At 42.1% G+C, this 19,380-nt stretch overlaps 1 protein-coding gene across 2 annotated transcripts in view; it reads left to right on the plus strand.

Moving 5' to 3' along the window:
- Positions 1 to 17,273: 17,273 nt before the first annotated feature.
- The window catches only part of LOC149785070 (cysteine-rich venom protein latisemin-like), a 33,959-nt gene continuing 31,852 nt past the window's right edge, over positions 17,274 to 19,380 (plus strand). Inside the window, exon 1 of one of the 2 annotated variants that reach the window (XM_089978798.1) lies at positions 17,274 to 18,232. In XM_089978798.1, coding sequence (XP_089834924.1) covers positions 18,184 to 18,232 — 49 coding nt within the window. In that variant the 5' untranslated portion in view covers positions 17,274 to 18,183. The remainder of the gene's footprint in view (positions 18,233 to 19,380) is intronic. The other variant, XM_089978797.1, reaches the window with a different exon arrangement.

Genomic DNA, 19,380 nt, shown 5'->3' on the forward strand with positions numbered 1-19,380 from the left:
TATAACCAAAACAAACCACAAAGGCATTTTTTTCAAAACACAACATTTTTTATTCAAAATCACTTAACATTAACCAACAACTCTAACATTTTTTTAACAATAATCCAACAATATAACATCAAACATTTTTTTCAAATGACAAACATTTTTTTCAATTTACACTCTACTTTAAACACTGTTGGTAACGTTGTGAATGAAATTGTGATTTCCACTGTTGCAAGTCATTGAGTCATAGATGGACACTACGTTTCCTAGCTGAAGACAACAAAATAAGCATACTAGTCACAAAATCAACGATTTACTTTCTCATCGTTTCTGGAAAAATCACGATCAAAATAAGTCACTAAATGTTCTTTTGCTGATAATAAGTGATCAATTTCGATCTCGACTTTCTCTTTGAATTTGTCAAAGAGGGCATTGATGTAATGGATGTCTCGAGTCGTTAATGGAGGACAGAAATGTTCACGCAAGTCTTTATACCATCAACGTAACACGTCTTTTTTAAACAGACTCCAAGCTTCGTCCAGATATTCGTTGAATTTTTCTTCTTGACTGATGTTTTGACATCCATAGTAATCATGCTTCATCCATATCGTAATTGTGTCTGCCAGGTATGTAGCACAGTAGGAGACCTATTGCTGTTCTTGTTCTGGACATCTCGACTTGATCACGATGTCCTTTTCGTCTTTGTGTTGGGATTCTCCTTCCACGGTCTCCTCACATTCCATCTTCAAAGCTTCTCCACTAGGTAAAGAAGGAGAACAGTCTTCCATAGCTTCTAATAGTCTAGAATGACTTCTCTCAAACTGTTGATTTCTATGGTATTATCGAATTCTGCATACAGGATGACGTTCACTGTCTCGTCCAGTGGCTTTGCAAACTGAAGTTCCACACGAATCTGGCCAGATTTTATAGGGTGGAAATGTCCCTCGTCGCTGCCTTGGTCTGGAGTGAAATCGAAAGCCCACAAAGCGTAGCCTCCTGCATAGTCCTCGTACGCAATGCCGTGACTGGTGTTGGTTCCTAACTGTCCCGTGGCTTCGTACAGCGACAAGTACGACCTCAAGTAATTCTTCTTGTCAAAGTTAGGTTCGAAAGGTCGGGTACACAAGGTCTTGCCATCGCGACTGACTTCGATCTTGGACACGTCAAAGTGTTGAAAGTAGAAAGGATTTTTAGCGATAGCTCCGTTGAAGGCTGTATTCTCGACCATACCAACAATCAAACGTTTGGGTAACTGTCCTTGGAACAGATGATCTTCAATCATGGATCGCTGTCCCCTAGGAATGGTGAAAGTTTTCACTTCTACGCGTCGGATCGGATACTTGGCGGTCGTTCTGCTCAATGTCTGACTGATGTCGTTTCCCACTTTAGGTAACACTTCCACACGGCGTACGTAGAGTCTGGCTTCTTGGATTTTGGTTTTGTAATTATCGTCACTATCAGCTATTAAATGGAAAGCGGCACTGCTGCGATTCAGTCTCAGGCGGACATCCACCCCGTTCAGCAAATACTTTTCTTGCAACTACATGTCCAAATGTAAACGATCCATCAGTTCTAAACTGTGTCCGTCTTTGATTCTGTCTCTTCGTTCTACAAATCCCGCATTGTGGTCTTTGGCTGTATCAGTTTTGAATGTTTCAAATTCGCCTGCATCGTCAGCTTCCCATACCACACAGGCATTGAGATGAGTGTTCTTGGCGTCTATTCCGTACGTCAAGAGATTTTCCAGGTACGCTCGATAAGGGTAAGTATCCATGCTGCTACTGACTAGTTTGTTATTCAAGTACAAATCCACTCCGCTAAACAAGGAATGCATGAAATTGTTGACGGGAGCTACTGGCTCAGTGTCTATAGCATTTCCATCCTTATCTTGAACTTTGACTTTCAAGTACAAGTAACTGCTATTCAAATCGATGTAATCTTCGGGCTGTCCTTTGATTTCAAACTCGATGGGAGCGGAATCGGTCAATGAGGAGACGGGATGAAATTCCACCCATTGGGATTCTTGCATGGTCATCATGGTGGGTGGCATGGCAAACAGATCCAGTTCCGTCTTGGAACAGGCGCAAGACTCTCGGTGCATCATTTTTTTGTTGCAGTGTCTCAATAATCGAAAACGTCTAAGTCTCGAACGGTTCTTCTTTTCTTTGCCTTTCTCGCTTGAAGTCTGGTGAAAGGGTGTTTTCTTCGTCGTCTCTTTCTGCCTTGTCCTTGCTGAATGCCTGACTCGGTAGCGTGCAGGGCATTTATAGGTGTTTCGCGTCGGCCCAAAAGGTCTTTGCCTGTTTGCAGCAAGACATTTTTGCCTGCCCTCATGAAGGCTTCTTTAGGGTTTTGTTTGTCGATGATGACATTTTGGAGAAATTCTTTGCCTTGCGTCAGTGCTGCATCTTTCAAGGCGTGCAATCCACGTGTCACCATCGGTTTCAACACTGGGGCCACCGAACGAAAGGCCGATTTTAACATATCTCCTAAACCGTGTTCTCGCTGTCGAGCAACCCCTCGATACACTGGATACATGACTTACGAGTCGTGAGAGAACCGTTTTCGAAAATGGAGTTTCACCGTGACTTTTCCTTTGGTGAATGGAATATTTTGTCCCAAATCTCCTTTTATAGCAATGTTGACCGTGTCCAAATACGACTTGCTGACAGGCAAATAATGAGGATGCACAAATTCCCGGTGGACGTGATAGGGGTTTCCACCTTCCTGGTCACTGGTCGTGGTACTATCCACTTTGAAAGGAATGACACGCAGTAACGGCACAGAGGTGTGTCCCACCACGTTATACTCTACCACATCGGAGTACACGAACATCAAATTCAGTCCTTGGTTCAGTTCTACAGGGAATCGAAAAAACTTGTAAAATTCCGTATTGCTGTTGATCTTCGGTTTAAAATTTGGAGCCATTTTTGTGTCTCCACCTAAAATATCAAACAAGTCACGATTAAAACTGATGGACAACGTTTGGGTATCCTGAAATTTCATCAGTAAGCGACGAGCCACTTTATGGTACTCCAGGGTGACACTTTTTTTGACTCTGTTCAGGGCTTTGCCAAAGGCTAACTCGAACCTGGAAGTAATGGTGTCCACCAAATGTTGACCACTAAAATAAAACCCTGCCGGAATTTTCAAGGTATAGATATTGAAGGGTGAATTGTTATATGGTCTTGTGTCCCCTGAAAACCCGATGTCATTCATGGCTTCTTGTAATTGTTGGTTCAGGATTTCGACCTCAAAAGTGTTTTGCTTTTCGGTGATGTTTTGGATTTGTGTAGGGTGAATCATTTCTACTAAAGCCACTTCCCAATGGGCTTCGTGATCTAACTGGATAGCTTGAGGTAATTTAGCCGTGTAACAGCACAACGTGTTGTGGGGAAACACCTCCATGGAACTGTCACTGCGTAAGGTTAAGTAAAATAGGTTTTCGTGACTCATAATTCCAGAGTTCTGTGGCTGTCCGAGGGGTTAGTGGATGTCAGAGGCGTGTCTCCGCCCAAAATGGGGTTCTGGTTGTGATTGTTGTTGGAGTGGTGACTGGCACTGGCACTGGACACAAGGTTCCCGTGGTTCCCGTTCGAGGAGAATTTCTGGGAGGGATTAGGAAGCAGGTAACCGATGCAACTGCTCAATAAAATGGTCCACAATTGTTTGTCTCCTTGTTGCAAACTCAAATTGGCAATGGCTGCCCCGATGACACAATACACCACGAAGATTTGGCAGAAAAAGACGATTTGCGTTTTAGGCACACGTTCTCCACACCACACCCACAAGGGTTGTTTTTGTAAATCTTGCACAGAAGAACTAGGTGAAGGAGGAGTGGTTGACGTAGCTGCGTCTGTGTGAAAGGGCATGATGGTCACTTCTTTTTATAGTCGATGACTTGCGAATATCCTTTCCAACGTACTTTGACTTCTTTGACACTTCGTTTGCCCACTTTACGGGTTCTGCGTTCGAGAATGCTTTCGATGTCGTACACGTCGTCTTCTTTTTTGGTGACACGTTGTAACTCGGGCAAATAAAACGTTCCTTTCAGCACTTCTCCATTCATGTCTTCCAATTTATAGACGGCAGGATGACGACCATGCACTCGTCCAGTGACGCGAAACAATTCGGTCGTCCAGTTAGGTAAGTAACCTTTGTCGAAAGTGCGTTTGGTTTTGACAATGCGCACCCAATCTCCTACGGCCAACTCTCCACTTTTCTTGGGGACAGCCCTCGTCGGGGACGTACCAAACAGACGCTCAAACACCACGGGGCACGTCCGATGCTTCGATGGTAAGATTGGTTGTACGCTTGCACCAGGTGCGGTAAGATGTCGATGTACTTCAGAGTGTGGTGATGCGTAAAATATTTCCACATGCGTTCTTTCAATGTGCGTTGAAAACGTTCCACGATGCTGGCTTTGGTTTCGGGATTCTCGGTGGCAAAAAAATGAATGTCACGTTTCTTTAATTCTTTTTGGAAAGCTTGGTTCAGAAATTCGGTGCCTTTGTCCGTTTGCCATCGAAGAGGGTGACGACCACTTTGTTTCAACACCCGTTGCAGGGCTCGCACTAACTCGCTGCTCGATTTGGAAGTCAAGGGCACGACCCAGGCAAATTTGGAAAAGACGTCGATGACACAAAACAAATATTTGTAGCCACGATTGTAGCTGGCCAAATGAGAGACATCGGCTAAATCGGCTTGCCATTGATGATCGATGCCTTCCACTCGGGTGCGACTTCTGGCAAACTTGCGTCGAATGGGTTTGTGTAAAGTGTAGGTAGCTTGTTCTTGTAACCATCGTTGCACTTGTGGTAAACGGAGACTTTTCAGTCGCGTTTTGGCAGCACGATACAATTTTTGAACTCCTGCGTAACCTGCAGGATGCGAGGGATCGTAGTAAATGCTGGCTAAGACTTTTTCCATTTTTATTTTTTTGTGTTGATTGGTGTGTTAATAAGACACCCACTCTTGGAGGATGCTACTCTTTTTCTCTTGGAGTACTTTCTTGGATTGCAATGCTTTGCGTGTGCGACCGGCAATAGGTGTCGAAGAGGAGGATGTCTGAGCGGGGGATATCGGTTCTTGTTTCACTTCTATCTTCACTTCTGTCTTCACTTTCTTGTTCTCTTGTGATGAAGAAGGGGTGGCCATCATCTTTTTAATCCATCCAATTCTGGAGGTAGGTGGTGTTGTTAACTTGCGTACTTTTTCTGGTGGAGTTTGAAACCCTTCTCCTTCTTCTCCTTTTTCTGTCTTGGTCACTGGTAGTGGTGGTACTGGTACTGGTACTGGTACTGGTGATGGTCCTGGACTTTTCATCAAGGTCTTAAAATCTTTCAGAGTGGGTAGAGCTGTTTCGTCTAAAGCTTTCTGGTGAAAGAGTTGCAGTCGTTGCAAGAGTTGACCGTACTTTTGCGATTTTTCTGTTTCGGACAAATCTTGGCGATCCATCAAGGACTGCAGTTCGTGTTGTAACTGGGACATCTCACTCAAATGCGGATTGGGAGGTAAATGCGCGGTGCGTTGTTCTTGCCACCGATGGTATTCCATCCATCGTCTGTAAGACACTAAAGCTAGTTTTCGTCCTTCCATGGGGTCGTCAGGGGTCGATTCTGAAATCTTGGGACTTCCGAGGGCCTTTTTATCTTGCTCCCACCAGTCCTCCCAACATGGTTCCCAAGACTCCTTTCAGTAAAGGGCCTAACAAGAGAGGTAAAATGCCTCCACGTTGGACCAACATCTTTTTTTGACGAATCGGAATTTTCTTTTGAACCATTTGGCGAAGAACGTGACGATGCTTGCTTAAGCATTGTTTCTGGTGTTTGGACAAAGGGATCGTGCCTTTCAAGACGTTCAAACAACATTTGCACACGGTATCGATGACCTCTTTGGAGGCCGATTGAATGAGTTTTTTTCGTAGAGGTGGAGAAGCTTTGGACAGGACAGATAACATGTCCCCATGTTTGATTAAACGTGGTGGTAGTCCTTTTCTTTTCTTTCCTTGGGGTTTTCTGGAGGGTGACATCTTTGAGTCTTCAGGAGCACCAAAAAACACTGATACCCTACTTGGTCACACACCTTTTTTATACTGGAACGCGTCGCCACTGATTGTCTTTACGTCGTATCAATTTGAGGACAGGCATGACACGTCGTGCAGGGGTACGTAACGGACTAAATCGAGCCAGTTCTTGCTTGGACAAATCCAGTAAACTTTGTAACATGCCCGATCTTTCTTGAACTTTGATTTTGGGAGAAGGTACTTTGTGAGCAGCAGCCACTGCCACTAAATTGGAGGGTCCTGCCACTGGGGAAGTAATTTTTGGGGTCATCAACGGAGAAGTTCTTGGTGTGATCAACGTCTCCAAGTACTCTTCAGTTCTTGGTGTCATCAACGGAGAAGTGGATGAACGTGAGGCTGCCGGAGACGCAGTCACTGCCGTGGCAGGTCGTGGTTTGCGAGTGTAAAGTTGCGTCATGGCCGAAGTGCCTCTCTTGCGACTAGTTTTCTTCCGTGGACTTTTCTTTTTCTGGGGACTTTTTCTCTGTTTCTTTTTCTGGGGGCTTCTTTTCTTTTTCTGGGGTGGTGTCTGGTCAGAGGAGGGTCCCGCCACTGGAGAAGTTCTTCTCGGGGACCTGGTCTTTTTCTTCTTCTTGGGGCTTCGTTGGACTTTTTTCTTGGGGAGAAGTTTGGGGGCATTAGGATCCCATCTTAAGAGAGAGCGAATGATGGCCCCTCCTAGAGTACCGCTCCCTCCAGGTTTCAAAATGATTTGTTTTTTGGTTTGAGTGTCGATGCGGGGATCGGCCAGTTGGACCAAAGCGACTTTGTTTCGATCGAAAAAGCGTTTGGTTTGATGAGGAATCTGAATGATTCCTTGGAGTAATTGACGTGCTGTCACCGTGAACCATCGTAAGACTTCTTTGAGACTAGCTTCTAAGACACGAGCTCGTATTTGTGGATTTTTTTCTCGACTGATGCCATACAAGGCACGAATCAATTTGACGGGAAGATGCGACATAAGGGACGTCATGTTGACGCTGTGTGAGACAGACGAAAAGGGTTTGAGGTTTTTATAGATTTTTTTTGTGGAGTGAAATGAAGTCGAGGACGGAGACGTGTACAGGACAGGCCCTCCGTCTTGGCACCAGTGGTGAAACAAGTGGGTACGAAATCGCAAATCCTCGGGGGTCGTAGGTTTCAAATCGACGAGTAAATAGGCGTGTGGAGTTTGAGTGGCATCGTCGTACGCCTGAGTCAGCCAAGGCGTTCCTAACTGTTTGGCTAAGACTTGCACTTGCGATTTATCTCGATGGCTTTTAAACAAGACCACGTAATGCGCATTGAGACTGATGGTGCGATGGGCTTTACTTTGTTGAAACAAATTTTGGGTGATGTCAACGACACTGGCATTACGGTGATGCCCTTTGCACATGAACCACAGTTTAATTTCTTCGTCTTCTCCTAACATGTCGTCAAAAAATGACCAAATGGGTTAGACGGGAGTCAGAGACGATGCCGTCGTTTTCTTTAGGAATGCCTTCCACAAACACGATGGAATCGCCTTGACTTTCTCGCAAGAGGCTGTACGCCGATTGCCACTCTTTGTAACACCACACGATCCGTTGAGGTGGCCGATCGATCAAATGATGTTTATGTTCGATCAAACGTTTGACGAATTCGGTTTTGCCTGAACCGCTAGGTCCAGCAATGAGCATGTTAAAGGGATGGCGAAGATACAAAGCCTCCCAACTGGCACGATCTAAGTGTTCGTCGATGACTTTGACAGTAGAGGAAGAGGGAGCAGAGACAGTAGAGGTAGCCATAGTGTGAGAAATGTCACTTGTGACACGAAAACAAAAAAGACAAGAGTTTATATACTTTTTTCAGAACACGTTTATTGAATGTTTCAAACATGAATACGAAAGACAAAAATACATAAAAGCCAAAGGCTTAAGTATAAGGATAAAAGGCACATGATAACCATTAACATGGAATAAACACAAATGTCTGTACAACATGTTTTTGGTAATGTTCTAACCAGTTCTATAGTAGGGGGTAAGGTCACACAAGTGTCCTCCCGAAAGGGTCTTTCAGGCCTGTCCACGACAGTCCCGTCCTGGGTGACGGGTTCTTCTGGCACCGTCACTAACACAGGTTGAAAAGTCGCAAGGCTGACAATCGCATTCCACTTCAGAAGCCCCACACTTGAATTGTGCCTGTCTAAACTTGTTTTGTGTTTCTCTGAATGTATTCATCTTGTTCGCTCGGTCTTGGTAGTCACAATGAACTATCTATCTTGCCTAGGGTTTCTTTTTATATACAGACCAATACCGACGTGTCCATACGGTAAGGTGAAATGATTGGGAAGTCGCACTCGCTTCTGGTATACAATTTGATAGACTTTTTCCAAGGGTCGACTGACGATGTGGTGAGTGGGTAAACGTACAATCTTGTTCGGTTGGTGAGTGGTCACTTTAAAGTTTCCATCCTCTCCCGATTGCAAGGCTTCTTTCAATACCCCAAAGTTGACCACTCGACTGGTACGATAATTCAGAGTCAGTCCTTTCACTTTGCACGTCGTGTGCACTTCTCCTTGTTTGTCCCGGTATTCGTAGCCGTAATTTTTGGGACCGCCACTGACGAAACTTAGAATCTTGTCGTCGGGATGCTCGTCTGTCCAGGCTCCTAAACGGTCTCCTTCGATGTTAGGGTGATGTTGACTCGGGTGATGGATGTAAATGCAACTGTCCGTGTCAAAGTACAGGACACGTTCCCCTAACAGTTCTAAAGCTTCGTACAATTTTAAGCGAGCATGAGCTGTCACGTAAGCAGCAATGATGACATTTCCAAAGGGGTCGTCTTGTACAAAGTCCAGATCTTCTTCGTAATTGACCAAGATCAAATCCTCGCGAACGACGTCCACGTGTTTCATGTGTTTGGTTTTGTCGTGAATCATCTGAAAGTAGCGGGAAGGTTCTGTCAAATATTCCGTCTTGGGTAAACACGGTCGTTGTGCCATTTTTCCCCACAACCAATTTAACATCACTTTGGCAAACGACCGCCTGCCTTCGTTTTTCTCGATGTGGTCTAAAGAGATGCCTTCTTGTTCATAGTATTTCTCTTTGAATGTCTTTTCGTCTTCGGAAGTGTGACACAAGGAAGGATAGCCGCTGGCTTCTTGTTTCAGTTTCAAAAAGGCATCCACGTAGTCGGCGAGAATGCCTTTCTGACTGGGGTCACCCTTGTGGTATTGTTGTGTCTTGGGAAAGTGGCAAATTTCGTACACTTCTAACAGTTGGTATCCCATGTCCAGAGCTTTGAACAATTCTAAGCTGATCCAGGTTCCCGTCAAGGCACGTTCTTCCTGGCTGTGCTGACAAGGTTGGTCTTGGTTGCACGTTTCGTCACAAGTACGGCACAATGGAAACATCAGTTTGCCTTGACAATGGTGAGGTAAGACGGGATGGTATAGGTTCGTGGGAGGCAAAACTTTACACTTGATCAAGCCTTCGTATTGTCGAATGTTTTCCAGGTCGATGTGTTCCGTGAACAATTGTGGCTGCCCTGCAGGAAAGGGACAATATTTGCACACGTAAGGATACAGCGAACACACGTCCAGGTATTTGATTTCTTCTCCTTTCTCTTCGTCGGCTTGGTACAGCAAACAGGTGGCATTGGTCCTTCCTCCGTACAAACTATCCCTCGGGTTTAGGGGGTCCATCAGCTTGTAACTTTCCACGGCACGTTTAAACTCGGGATCGGTTTTCATACAGTGATCATACTCGTGTTCCCACATTTCCACCACTTGGTATCCTTGCTGTTCTAACTTTAGGCGTCGCTGACAAGTGTCCTGGTACAAGTCTTCCATGGTTCGTTGTAAAAACTGATTTTTAGTGCTACGATCAGGGTAACAGACGGGACATCCGTGAAATAAGCAACCGTTAAACTCGTACACGATCTTGGGGTTTTCTAAGTCCCAGCCATCGACCGAATACGTTCCGATGGTCTTTTCGCCTCCTCCGTTGCGGGCATGCTGAATCCATTTGTCTTCCTTGTCGCACAAGTAATGTAACCAACGTAGGGCTTTGACCGAGTATTGACGTTTGACATGGTGGGTCATTTGAGGACTGATGACAGCCACGGTGTTTTCAGGCATGAATCGTTGTCGATACACTAAGGAACACGCTTTGGCAATGGTGCAAGCTTCTTTCAAAGGATCGACCCCTCCGTGTTCCATGAACAGTTCTCGAAATTTTCCACAGCAACGCCGTAAAATGTCCACGTCAGAACGACAATACTTTAGCATTTCTTCCTGAAAGTCGAAAGGGTCGGAGGCGTGAGTCTGGTACCAAGCGTAGAAAGCTTCTCGTTGTTCGGTACGCATGTTGTCGGGGTCGTAGTAGTGAGCCTCAGGTAAATGGGGTAGAACGGCGTGTTGATTGGCTTCCGTATTGAAAAAGTGACGAAAATAACCTTTAGCCATTTCTGTCATTCCAAACGTTTTAGGCATTCGACTCAAAGGCATGGCCAAGTAACTCATCGAATCTTTAAACTGCACTTGTCCCACTTGCATGAAAATGATTTTGGCTCCGTTCAAAGTGACTTTAGGACGTTCGGTGCCATGTTCCGTATAGTACCTCAAAAGAAACTGTCCATCGTATCCGGAGAAATTGTGAGTCATCACAGTGGCATGACGATGACAATCTCCGTAACGTTCGATGTCCTCTTGGCTCCACGTCTTTTCGATGGGATCTAAGACCCATTGGGCAAAATCGGCTAACGTGTTCGGTCCTCGAAAGATTTTTTCACGCCCTCCGGGAATCTTGCTGCAGTGAGGGCAATGACTGAAGATAGGTTCTTGAATGCACTTCTCGCACGCTCGATGAGCCACGCAGAAATTAGGAATGTGAATGCCAGTCTCTTGCATGCATTCGAAATCGAAAAAGATGAAATTGCCTTTCTTCTTGTGACCGTCCTCTTTCTCTGGTTGGAGTTGGTATTTTTGCACGTAGCATTGGTGTTCCAAGTCCACGATGTGGTGACAAATGTGACATTTTTTCTTTCCTGAACATACGTGTGCCTTGGTATTATTGGTACGAAGGCCTTTTCGACACGTAGGGCACAATCTCAGCAGTTGACAAGCACATTTCTGCTGTGAACCTTGCGTCTTCAGATGTTGTTGGTAACAGGCAGGGCTGACAAACGTGCGCAGACAAGCAGGACATTGTACTCTTTCTTGTCCTTCGCTCAGACAGGGTGGACAGGCCAAACATCCTGGGCATTTCCAGCCGCAATGTTTGTGTTGCTCTCGATTGTTATAGCCATAGTCACATTTCTCACAGTAATAACTGTATCCCAGGAATCCAGTGATAGTGGTAATGGTATCGAAATGGTCATCGTGATAATAGACATAAATGTATTTTCCGTCCTTAAAGTCTTTCCCTCGAAACAACAGAGATCCGCGCATTTCTTGAGGGTGCACTTTCAAGGTGTAGAGTGGAGCTAGGACATCTTGCAATTTCTGCATCTCATGAATTCCACAGGGTGTGTCTTTGGACAGTCCGGCTTGTTGTAACAGGAGTTCTGCTTCGTTTCGTTGTTTGGCTCGGTCGGATCGTTGAATAGTTTTCCATGCTCTTTTCCATTCTACCGTGTCGTTCTTGTTGGCATAGGTTCGTCCCACCACGATGGCTAGGGCTAAACACATCTGGTCTTGAGAATTGTGAATTTGGACGAGACTCTTTTTGGTGTTGCGAAGGTCGTTCATCAATAACACCTTATTGCGTTGTCCGGTCCCTTGAGGAGGAGAGACGTGGGCCATTTTCAGTGTGGCTTTACCATCGGTGCTGTCAAACTGGTCATTAGATTGTTGTACGTGTTGAATCTTGTCCATGACTTTGGAAGGGGTTAGTTCTGCAGGTCTGCTAAACTCGATCCAAACAGGGGATTTCAAGCTGTCGTGATCTATGGATAGTGTCAAGCAATCGTCTTCTTTGGGTTGACATTGTCGCTTGAGTGCGGTGAGCAAAGAATCCCACATCTCGGTGATAAACCCTTCTGCTTTCTCCAATGGTACGTCGGACTTGAAATCTTTAAACTTCACTGTGTAAGTGTAAGCCGTGGTTCTAAATTTTCTAGAGGAGCGCTTTTCCGTCTCTCGAATGGAATAGTACTTTTCAGGGTTGACTAAGAGTGGTGAACTTTGTTTAGAGGGTTCGGATTCTGGTTCACTCATGTCCTCTTCAAAATCACTGGCATGAATTTGTGCCAAGATTTCAGCTCTGGTACGCGGCGATAGATCACGTTTCTGCCTCTTTCTTTCTTCTTCTTCTTTCTTCTCGAATGAATAGGATCGTTTCATCTTGAGTGCAAAACGTCAAATGACTCAAGTTTAAACACCAAAGACTAATTTATAGTCATGGCAAACCAGCGTATATAAAAAGGGTGTGTGTCTTGTCCTTTCACTATTCATTTCACTCTCAAACCAAGCACAACGATGGAAGAGACTACCCAGATGGAACGTTTCATCAGAGCTTTGCGAGGGGTCATTAGAAAATTCTCTTCAGACCAGCCGACGGACTACTCTCCTTCCTTTCGAGATAAAAGTCAAAATACTTGCTATATTTGTCAGAAGAAAGGGCATTGGTCTTCAGAGTGTCCAGACCGTCAAAAAAGAACAAAAACAGGGGCTAGAAAAGACAAAAGTCAAGATACCTGTTATTATTGTCAAGAAAAAGGACATTGGTCTCCAGATTGCCCAAAAAAGAAACAAGAGGAGTCGGAAGAAAAGATGGATTCTTCAGAAGAAGAGAGAGATTCTTCAGAGGAAGAAAGCAGCCAGGTGAAGAAAAGAAGAAGGGAAGAAAGTGAGGAGGAAGAGGAGGAAAAGACTGTGACGGTGAAGATATTGAAAAAAAAAGAGAGTAAAAAAAAAGAAACAGAAGAAGTGAATGTAATTTATAAAGTGTTCTGTTGTGCATTGTGAATTGGATTGTAACTATGGAGAAAAGAATACATTAATTATATAAGGTAAGTGTCTTTGAGTTTTGATTTTAAAATAAGAAGCTACACTCACGCACTCATACACAGACATGTACTATAAGGGTAAAATGTTTTTTTTTTTGTTGTTGATTTTTGAGTTATTGGCATATTGAAAGGCTATCTCTTTTCGAGAGAAGTGGGTGGCCCTGTAAAGGGCATTTTTTGGTGTAGAGGTGAGTTTAAGCAATCAACTTTAACTGTCTTAAGCCTTTGCCACGGCCGAGGCCTACTTCTGATGATGATGATTGGGTTGAAATCACTAAGGGTGGTACGATAGGCTTAGTCACAGGGTTGGCGTGTTTAGCTCGGGAAGGTCGTATTCTCTTCGGTCGTGATAAAGAAGTCTGATACATTTGTTTCAGACTTCTTAACTCCGCTAAAATGTCCAACAGTACCGTAGCCGTTTGATTTTCACCCGCTTGTTTCTTTGCTGCTACTTCTTCTTGTTGTTGTTTTTTTCTTACCTCTTCTTGTTGCTGTTGCTGTTGCTGTAGGAGAAAAGCTTGTTCCGCTTCCTTTTGTCGTTGCATAAATTTCTCCAATTCTTCTTTCTGTCTCTGTCTAAAATTCTCCACTTGCGGTAATGAAGAATGAGACGAAGTTTCCGGAACAAATTCTTGCGAGGTAAGAAAATCCACAAAATCCCAATGTACCTCTTCTGAAAGTAAGTCCGGGTTCCCTTGGGCGGTCTCCACTGCTGGTGCACCCCAATGGATCGTTTTCTGAATTTCCGTCATGTTGAATCACTGTCGCATAGATTGACAGCACACAGGCGCTAGCGAATCTATATAGACCACATGACGTCACAGACTGCTGTCTTCGGATTGGATGCGGACTGACTGAATTTTGTAACGCGTGTTCGGATTGGTGAATGAACTCAATCCGTTTCAATCCTTCCTCTACCTATAAATAAGCGCAGTTCACTGCATTGATTCACCTGTTCTCGTCGCCTCACGATGTGGACCACAGTTGAATCATCCAGCCTTGTGTCTTCAATGATGTTTAGGACGGACATGCTCATGTATGTCCGGTCCAAGTGGACTGTTGTTGATAGGACAGATACTAGTCTATGGATGAGAAGAGTTTACATAGAAAGACAAGGATGCCTCAAGAGGGTACTTGTGTATGGACCTGCAGTTAGAAGGAGTTTAAGAAGAAGAAGAAGATGTGACAGATGCCGTCTATGTTAATATTAATATTAACATAAACCCAAAGGCCCTTTTCAGGGCCACCCACATTTCTCGAAAAGAGATAGCCTTTCGATTGCCTACCCCTTTATAAAAATTTTTTAAAAAAAAAATCCCATGTTCAATTCCCCTTGTCCCTAAAGTAGTTTTTTTTCTAACATGTTCAATTCCCCTTTGTCCCTAGACAAACCCAAACTCTATTCCCATGTTCAATTCCCCTTGTCCCTAGACAGACCCAAACTCTATTCCCCATGTTCAATTGCCTTTGTCCCTAGAATCGATATTTTTTTCCATTGTTCGAATGCCTTTGTCGCTAATCTCAATATTTCCTTTTTTTTCCTTTCTCCAATGTTAAATTCCATTGTCGCTAATCTTACCCAGGGTTTTTTGCCCATGTTAAATTTCCATTGTCGCTAATCTTACCCAGGGGGTGTTTTTAATGCTAATTCCCATTGTCGCTAATCTCACCCCTTATACTATTGATAGGGAAGTGAGTCGGATGTACATGGTCTGATACCAGCAGTGCGAGGGAATATTTAACATGAAAAGGATCGTTATTATTATTATTATTATTATTATTATTATTATTATTTCATAACATACAGTGCTGTATTTAATGTTTGGTCCTGGTTGGTTGAAGAAATGGGAGACCAAGTATATAGAGGCGAAAAATCAGCAAAGACAAGTTTAATTGAAATGTATAATTTCTCCACGGGTAAAGAGACATAGGACAGAATTATCAAGGAATTTTGAAGACCAGTGGTCAAAAGGGAAGAAGAAACTATTGTTTTTGATTAAAATATAACATTATCCATATAAGTTATGGTGTAAAATTATAACTGACGTATATATGTATGTATGCATGTATGTTTGTATTCATAAATACCATTGTAAATGTTATTGATAAAGTTCATCATGCTAATCATGTTATAAGTAATTTTAAGTAATGTATATATGTATGTATGTATGTATGTATGTATGTATGTATGCATGTATTCATTAATACCATTGCAAAAGTTAATTAATAATATTCATCATAATAATCATGTTCTTCTTATAAGCAATGTAAAGTATTAATATGTAGATATGTATGTAGTATGTCATAAAATCCATTGTAAATTTTATTAAATATGATTGAAGATACTACCACTAGTAATAATAATAAATTAATATTATTATTATTATTATTATTGTGTAGCATATTTTCACATCTGAATACAGTTTGTGGTCTTTTTACAATTTATTTATCATTCACTCTATCTCACATTTCTGACATGACGTCTCTCTCTCTGTCTATCTCCTAAATTTCTGCCGTAACGACACAGTTCCCACCCAAGCATCAGTAAATTCCCAGTGAAATATGCCTCGCTAGACGGTTTTCACGCGTTACTCTTACCTTGTGGTGATGCTGCTTTACACGCATGCGTGGGTAATTCAAATCTGAGGTCAACAGCCGATGAATACACAGGTGTTCTGTTCTGACAGGGATTTATACTAAAAAAGTGTGTGTTCTAAAGGATTTAACGCTGTGGATCATTAGAAGAGGGATTATACTTACCGTCTGGATACAAAGGTTAGTCTAAATAAATTTATTAATTAATAGCGCGCGGTCCGATCATCCGAGGTGACATAGCTCAGACGTATCAGCACGACTGGTGCAGAACAACGTTGGTCTCCACCGCCAGTGAAAGAAAAAAAAAAAAAAGGTGGAGAACAACTTTCTGGTCTGCTACATAAGTATAATCATGCTGTGAAAGAAGTTTCGCTTATTTTGAATTTATTAAGCCCTTACACGATAAAATAAATTGGCATGGTTACTCTAACCTTATCCTGTCCGCCATGACAGATAACGCGAGACTCACGCCGTGACCCCTTTCTTACGTAAGGCTTGCCAGAACATATTTTGGATATTCTACGCTATATTATCATCAATCAAGTGCAAATAATCGCTTCTTGGTGGAATTTCAAAGTTGCCGATAAATCGTATTTACTTTTAATGCACAGAATTTCTGACCCAAACGGCGCCAAATTTTTACTACGATTTGTTTACATTTCCAAATAAGGCGTAAATGTCCTTATATGGCACACAAACAAACGAGGCTGAGAACGCAAGTCATCATTATTTCAAATAATATGGCGGACGATCTAAACGAAAATATCGGCTAAAAAAGGTAAACGAGATTTTACAACTATTTCTACAATGATTTTCGATACTTCCGGTATTAAATAAGAGGACTACTCAGTTTATTAGATTATATGCAAGGAATATGTTTAAAGTATTATTATTAGGCTAAAAGAGCGCCGGGTGTGAATCACACCCGGCTTGCTCCATTAACACGTATACGCTCATGTTAGTACCCTGTCCACGAGGTACGAGTAAGGGTACTAATATTAGTACTAAGATGATATTTGCTTGCAACGTGTGAATAACGGATATATTTCATTGAGTGTCGAATTTAAGATTCGAGATGAAATATATCCATTATTCACTCATATCGAGCACATTTTTTTTTTGTTAAAGCTGAAACGTATTGGATAGCAAGATATACAATGCGTTATAACAATACTGAATCCCACGTGAACTCAGCAGTTTACCGTTTATGTTCTGCTATGTTTTTGATTATTCACACAGAAAATATAAACAGTGTCATAATCTTCCCGATTGAAAGTTAAATATCGCATTAAAAAAAAATTTTAATAAAATTTCGCGCCTTGTTGGAGCAGTTATTCTACAACACGACCACATAAGCATCTAAGAATAATTTTCTAATTTCACTCTTATCTTGTTATCGACGCGGCAGCGAAATTATTGGGCCTACTTCACCGCAGTGAATTATCACTTTTTTATTACTTATGAGTAATCCCTTCTCATCCAGTAATTCACGGCCTAGCATAAAATCAGATATAGTATTCCTTCGAAATATAATACAAGTAGTTTTAAAAAAAAATCGCCATTGTCCACCGCATTTAGTAACAACTCATTCCCCCACTTCCTTATTTAGGACTACATTACGGAGTATAATACGCACTGCGCCATAAACAGCGTAGCAGTGCAGTGGCCTCACTAGGGTTGGTGTCACCCAGTGGGGTAACTCATCGTGTCACCCCCATGGAGACGCCTTCCGTAACAGACCATACGAATCCTTAGTTATGTGATTTTGGTATCACCCCCTTAGATGGTGTCACCCGGTGCGGTCCGCATCCCATTGGTGACGCCACTGCAACATAGTAATATATAATTATAAGAATATCGGTGGGCTGAGATTTGCTGTTCTAATTTCTTAAACACTGGATTGGATGACGAGGACACTAACTGATGGAATGATAAAACATGACAGCTGCAGAAGACCAATTCAGATAAACTTCCATCCGGTTAGTTTTCGCTAATAACCTCAGGGATATTTCAATATGTGACGACAGGAGATACCAATAATTGTGTGGGAACATGTCGTGCTGCGGAGTTCGATTTTTGATCAAATATCACTGCAACATTTTCGCAAGGAATACTAATAAATGAAATAAAACAGAATCAAGTTATCGGGGAGCTTTGATGTACATGTACTTGGTCAGAAGTATGTCAGTAGATACGGTTCAGTGAGGAAGTGTGCGTGTTGACAAGCTTACTCATATTCATCTGTCGAATGATATATAATTTTGACAGCCCTGTTTGTTATATCCTGCTTTGTTTGTACAGATGTTCTTCAGAAATCGGAACGACTGAAGTAGCTCTTATTCACACGCGAAAGACACATTGTTCATTACAGAAAACACGACATTATAGTACAGTAATCGGATTTTGTGTTGGACGGTAGTATTTTACCTTGGAGTAGAAGGCGACCTAGATTAAATAGAGAAGGGTCTCACGAAATAATTATCCCATTCAAGTACTGTGCAAGGTGTTTTGATTTTTAAATCTTTTAGATAATATGTGAAGAACGAAAGTGCAGACGTTGAGTTAAAACCATGACTAATATTTTACCGTCAGTTTTGGGGATGTTACTTTTCGTGACAGGTGAGTACGGCCATATATGTTACTTATTAATTTGACTGACGTTTCATTAATTGCTTGAAGATATTAAATGCCTTATTGATTTGACATTAATACTCAATGCCGTCACTAATTGATTTGACATAATACTCAGAACCGTAACTAACTGATTTGACATTAATACTCAATACCGTCACTAATTGATTTGACATTAATACTCAATACCGTCACTAATTGATTTGACATTAATACTCAATACCGTCAATAATTGATTTGACATTAATACTCAATACCTTCATTAATTGATTTAACATTAATACTCAATACCTTCACTAATTGATTTGACAATAATACTCAATACCGTCACTAACTGATGTGACATTAATACTCAATACCGTCACTAACTGATTTGACATTAATACTCAATACCGTCACTAATTGATGTGACATTAATACTCAATACCGTCACTAATTGATGTGACATTAATACTCAATACCGTTACTAATTGATTTGACATTAATACTCAATACCGTCACTAACTGATTTGACATTAATACTCAATACTGTTACCATAGCCATCACTACATATTTACAACACAACTTCAACGTCTTAGTCCTCCTCCACTTCATCTTGTCTAAACTACAGTAAGGTCTTTTTCTTCATTAATCCTTTAGAATTCCATAATGGGTCCAGTACTACTTTTGCTGTTATCACAACTATGACGATGGCTATTACGAAAACTACTGCTACCACTATTACTAGTACAACAACTACTACTACTACTACCATACTGCTACTGCTACTACTACACCACTTCTGTCTACGTTATTTTTGTTCCTACTTTTACCAAAACAGCAACAACAATGATAAAAATATCGAAATGATAATGGTGTTGTTGATGATGATGATGATGATGGTGGTGGTGGTGGTGGTGGTGTGCAGGTGCTGGTGACAAAATAGAAACTTCAGTCAACAGACATCAGTGCACGAAACGTTAGAATTCCAGATCCTTCTCGTGTGGATATAATCCCATTGTCTTCAAAATAGCAAAGAAAATTAACCATTTTGATGGCCCCGGAATTCTTAAAAGTTTATCACTGAAGTAAATTTCCGATTCGCAGACCTGTATAATGAGATTCTAATAATGCCTAATGAATGGTATCACTACTA

This window comes from Sinohyriopsis cumingii, chromosome 13 (genome assembly GCF_028554795.1).
Source record: "Sinohyriopsis cumingii isolate HCF-2022 chromosome 13, ASM2855479v2, whole genome shotgun sequence".
NCBI lineage: Eukaryota > Metazoa > Mollusca > Bivalvia > Unionida > Unionidae > Sinohyriopsis > Sinohyriopsis cumingii.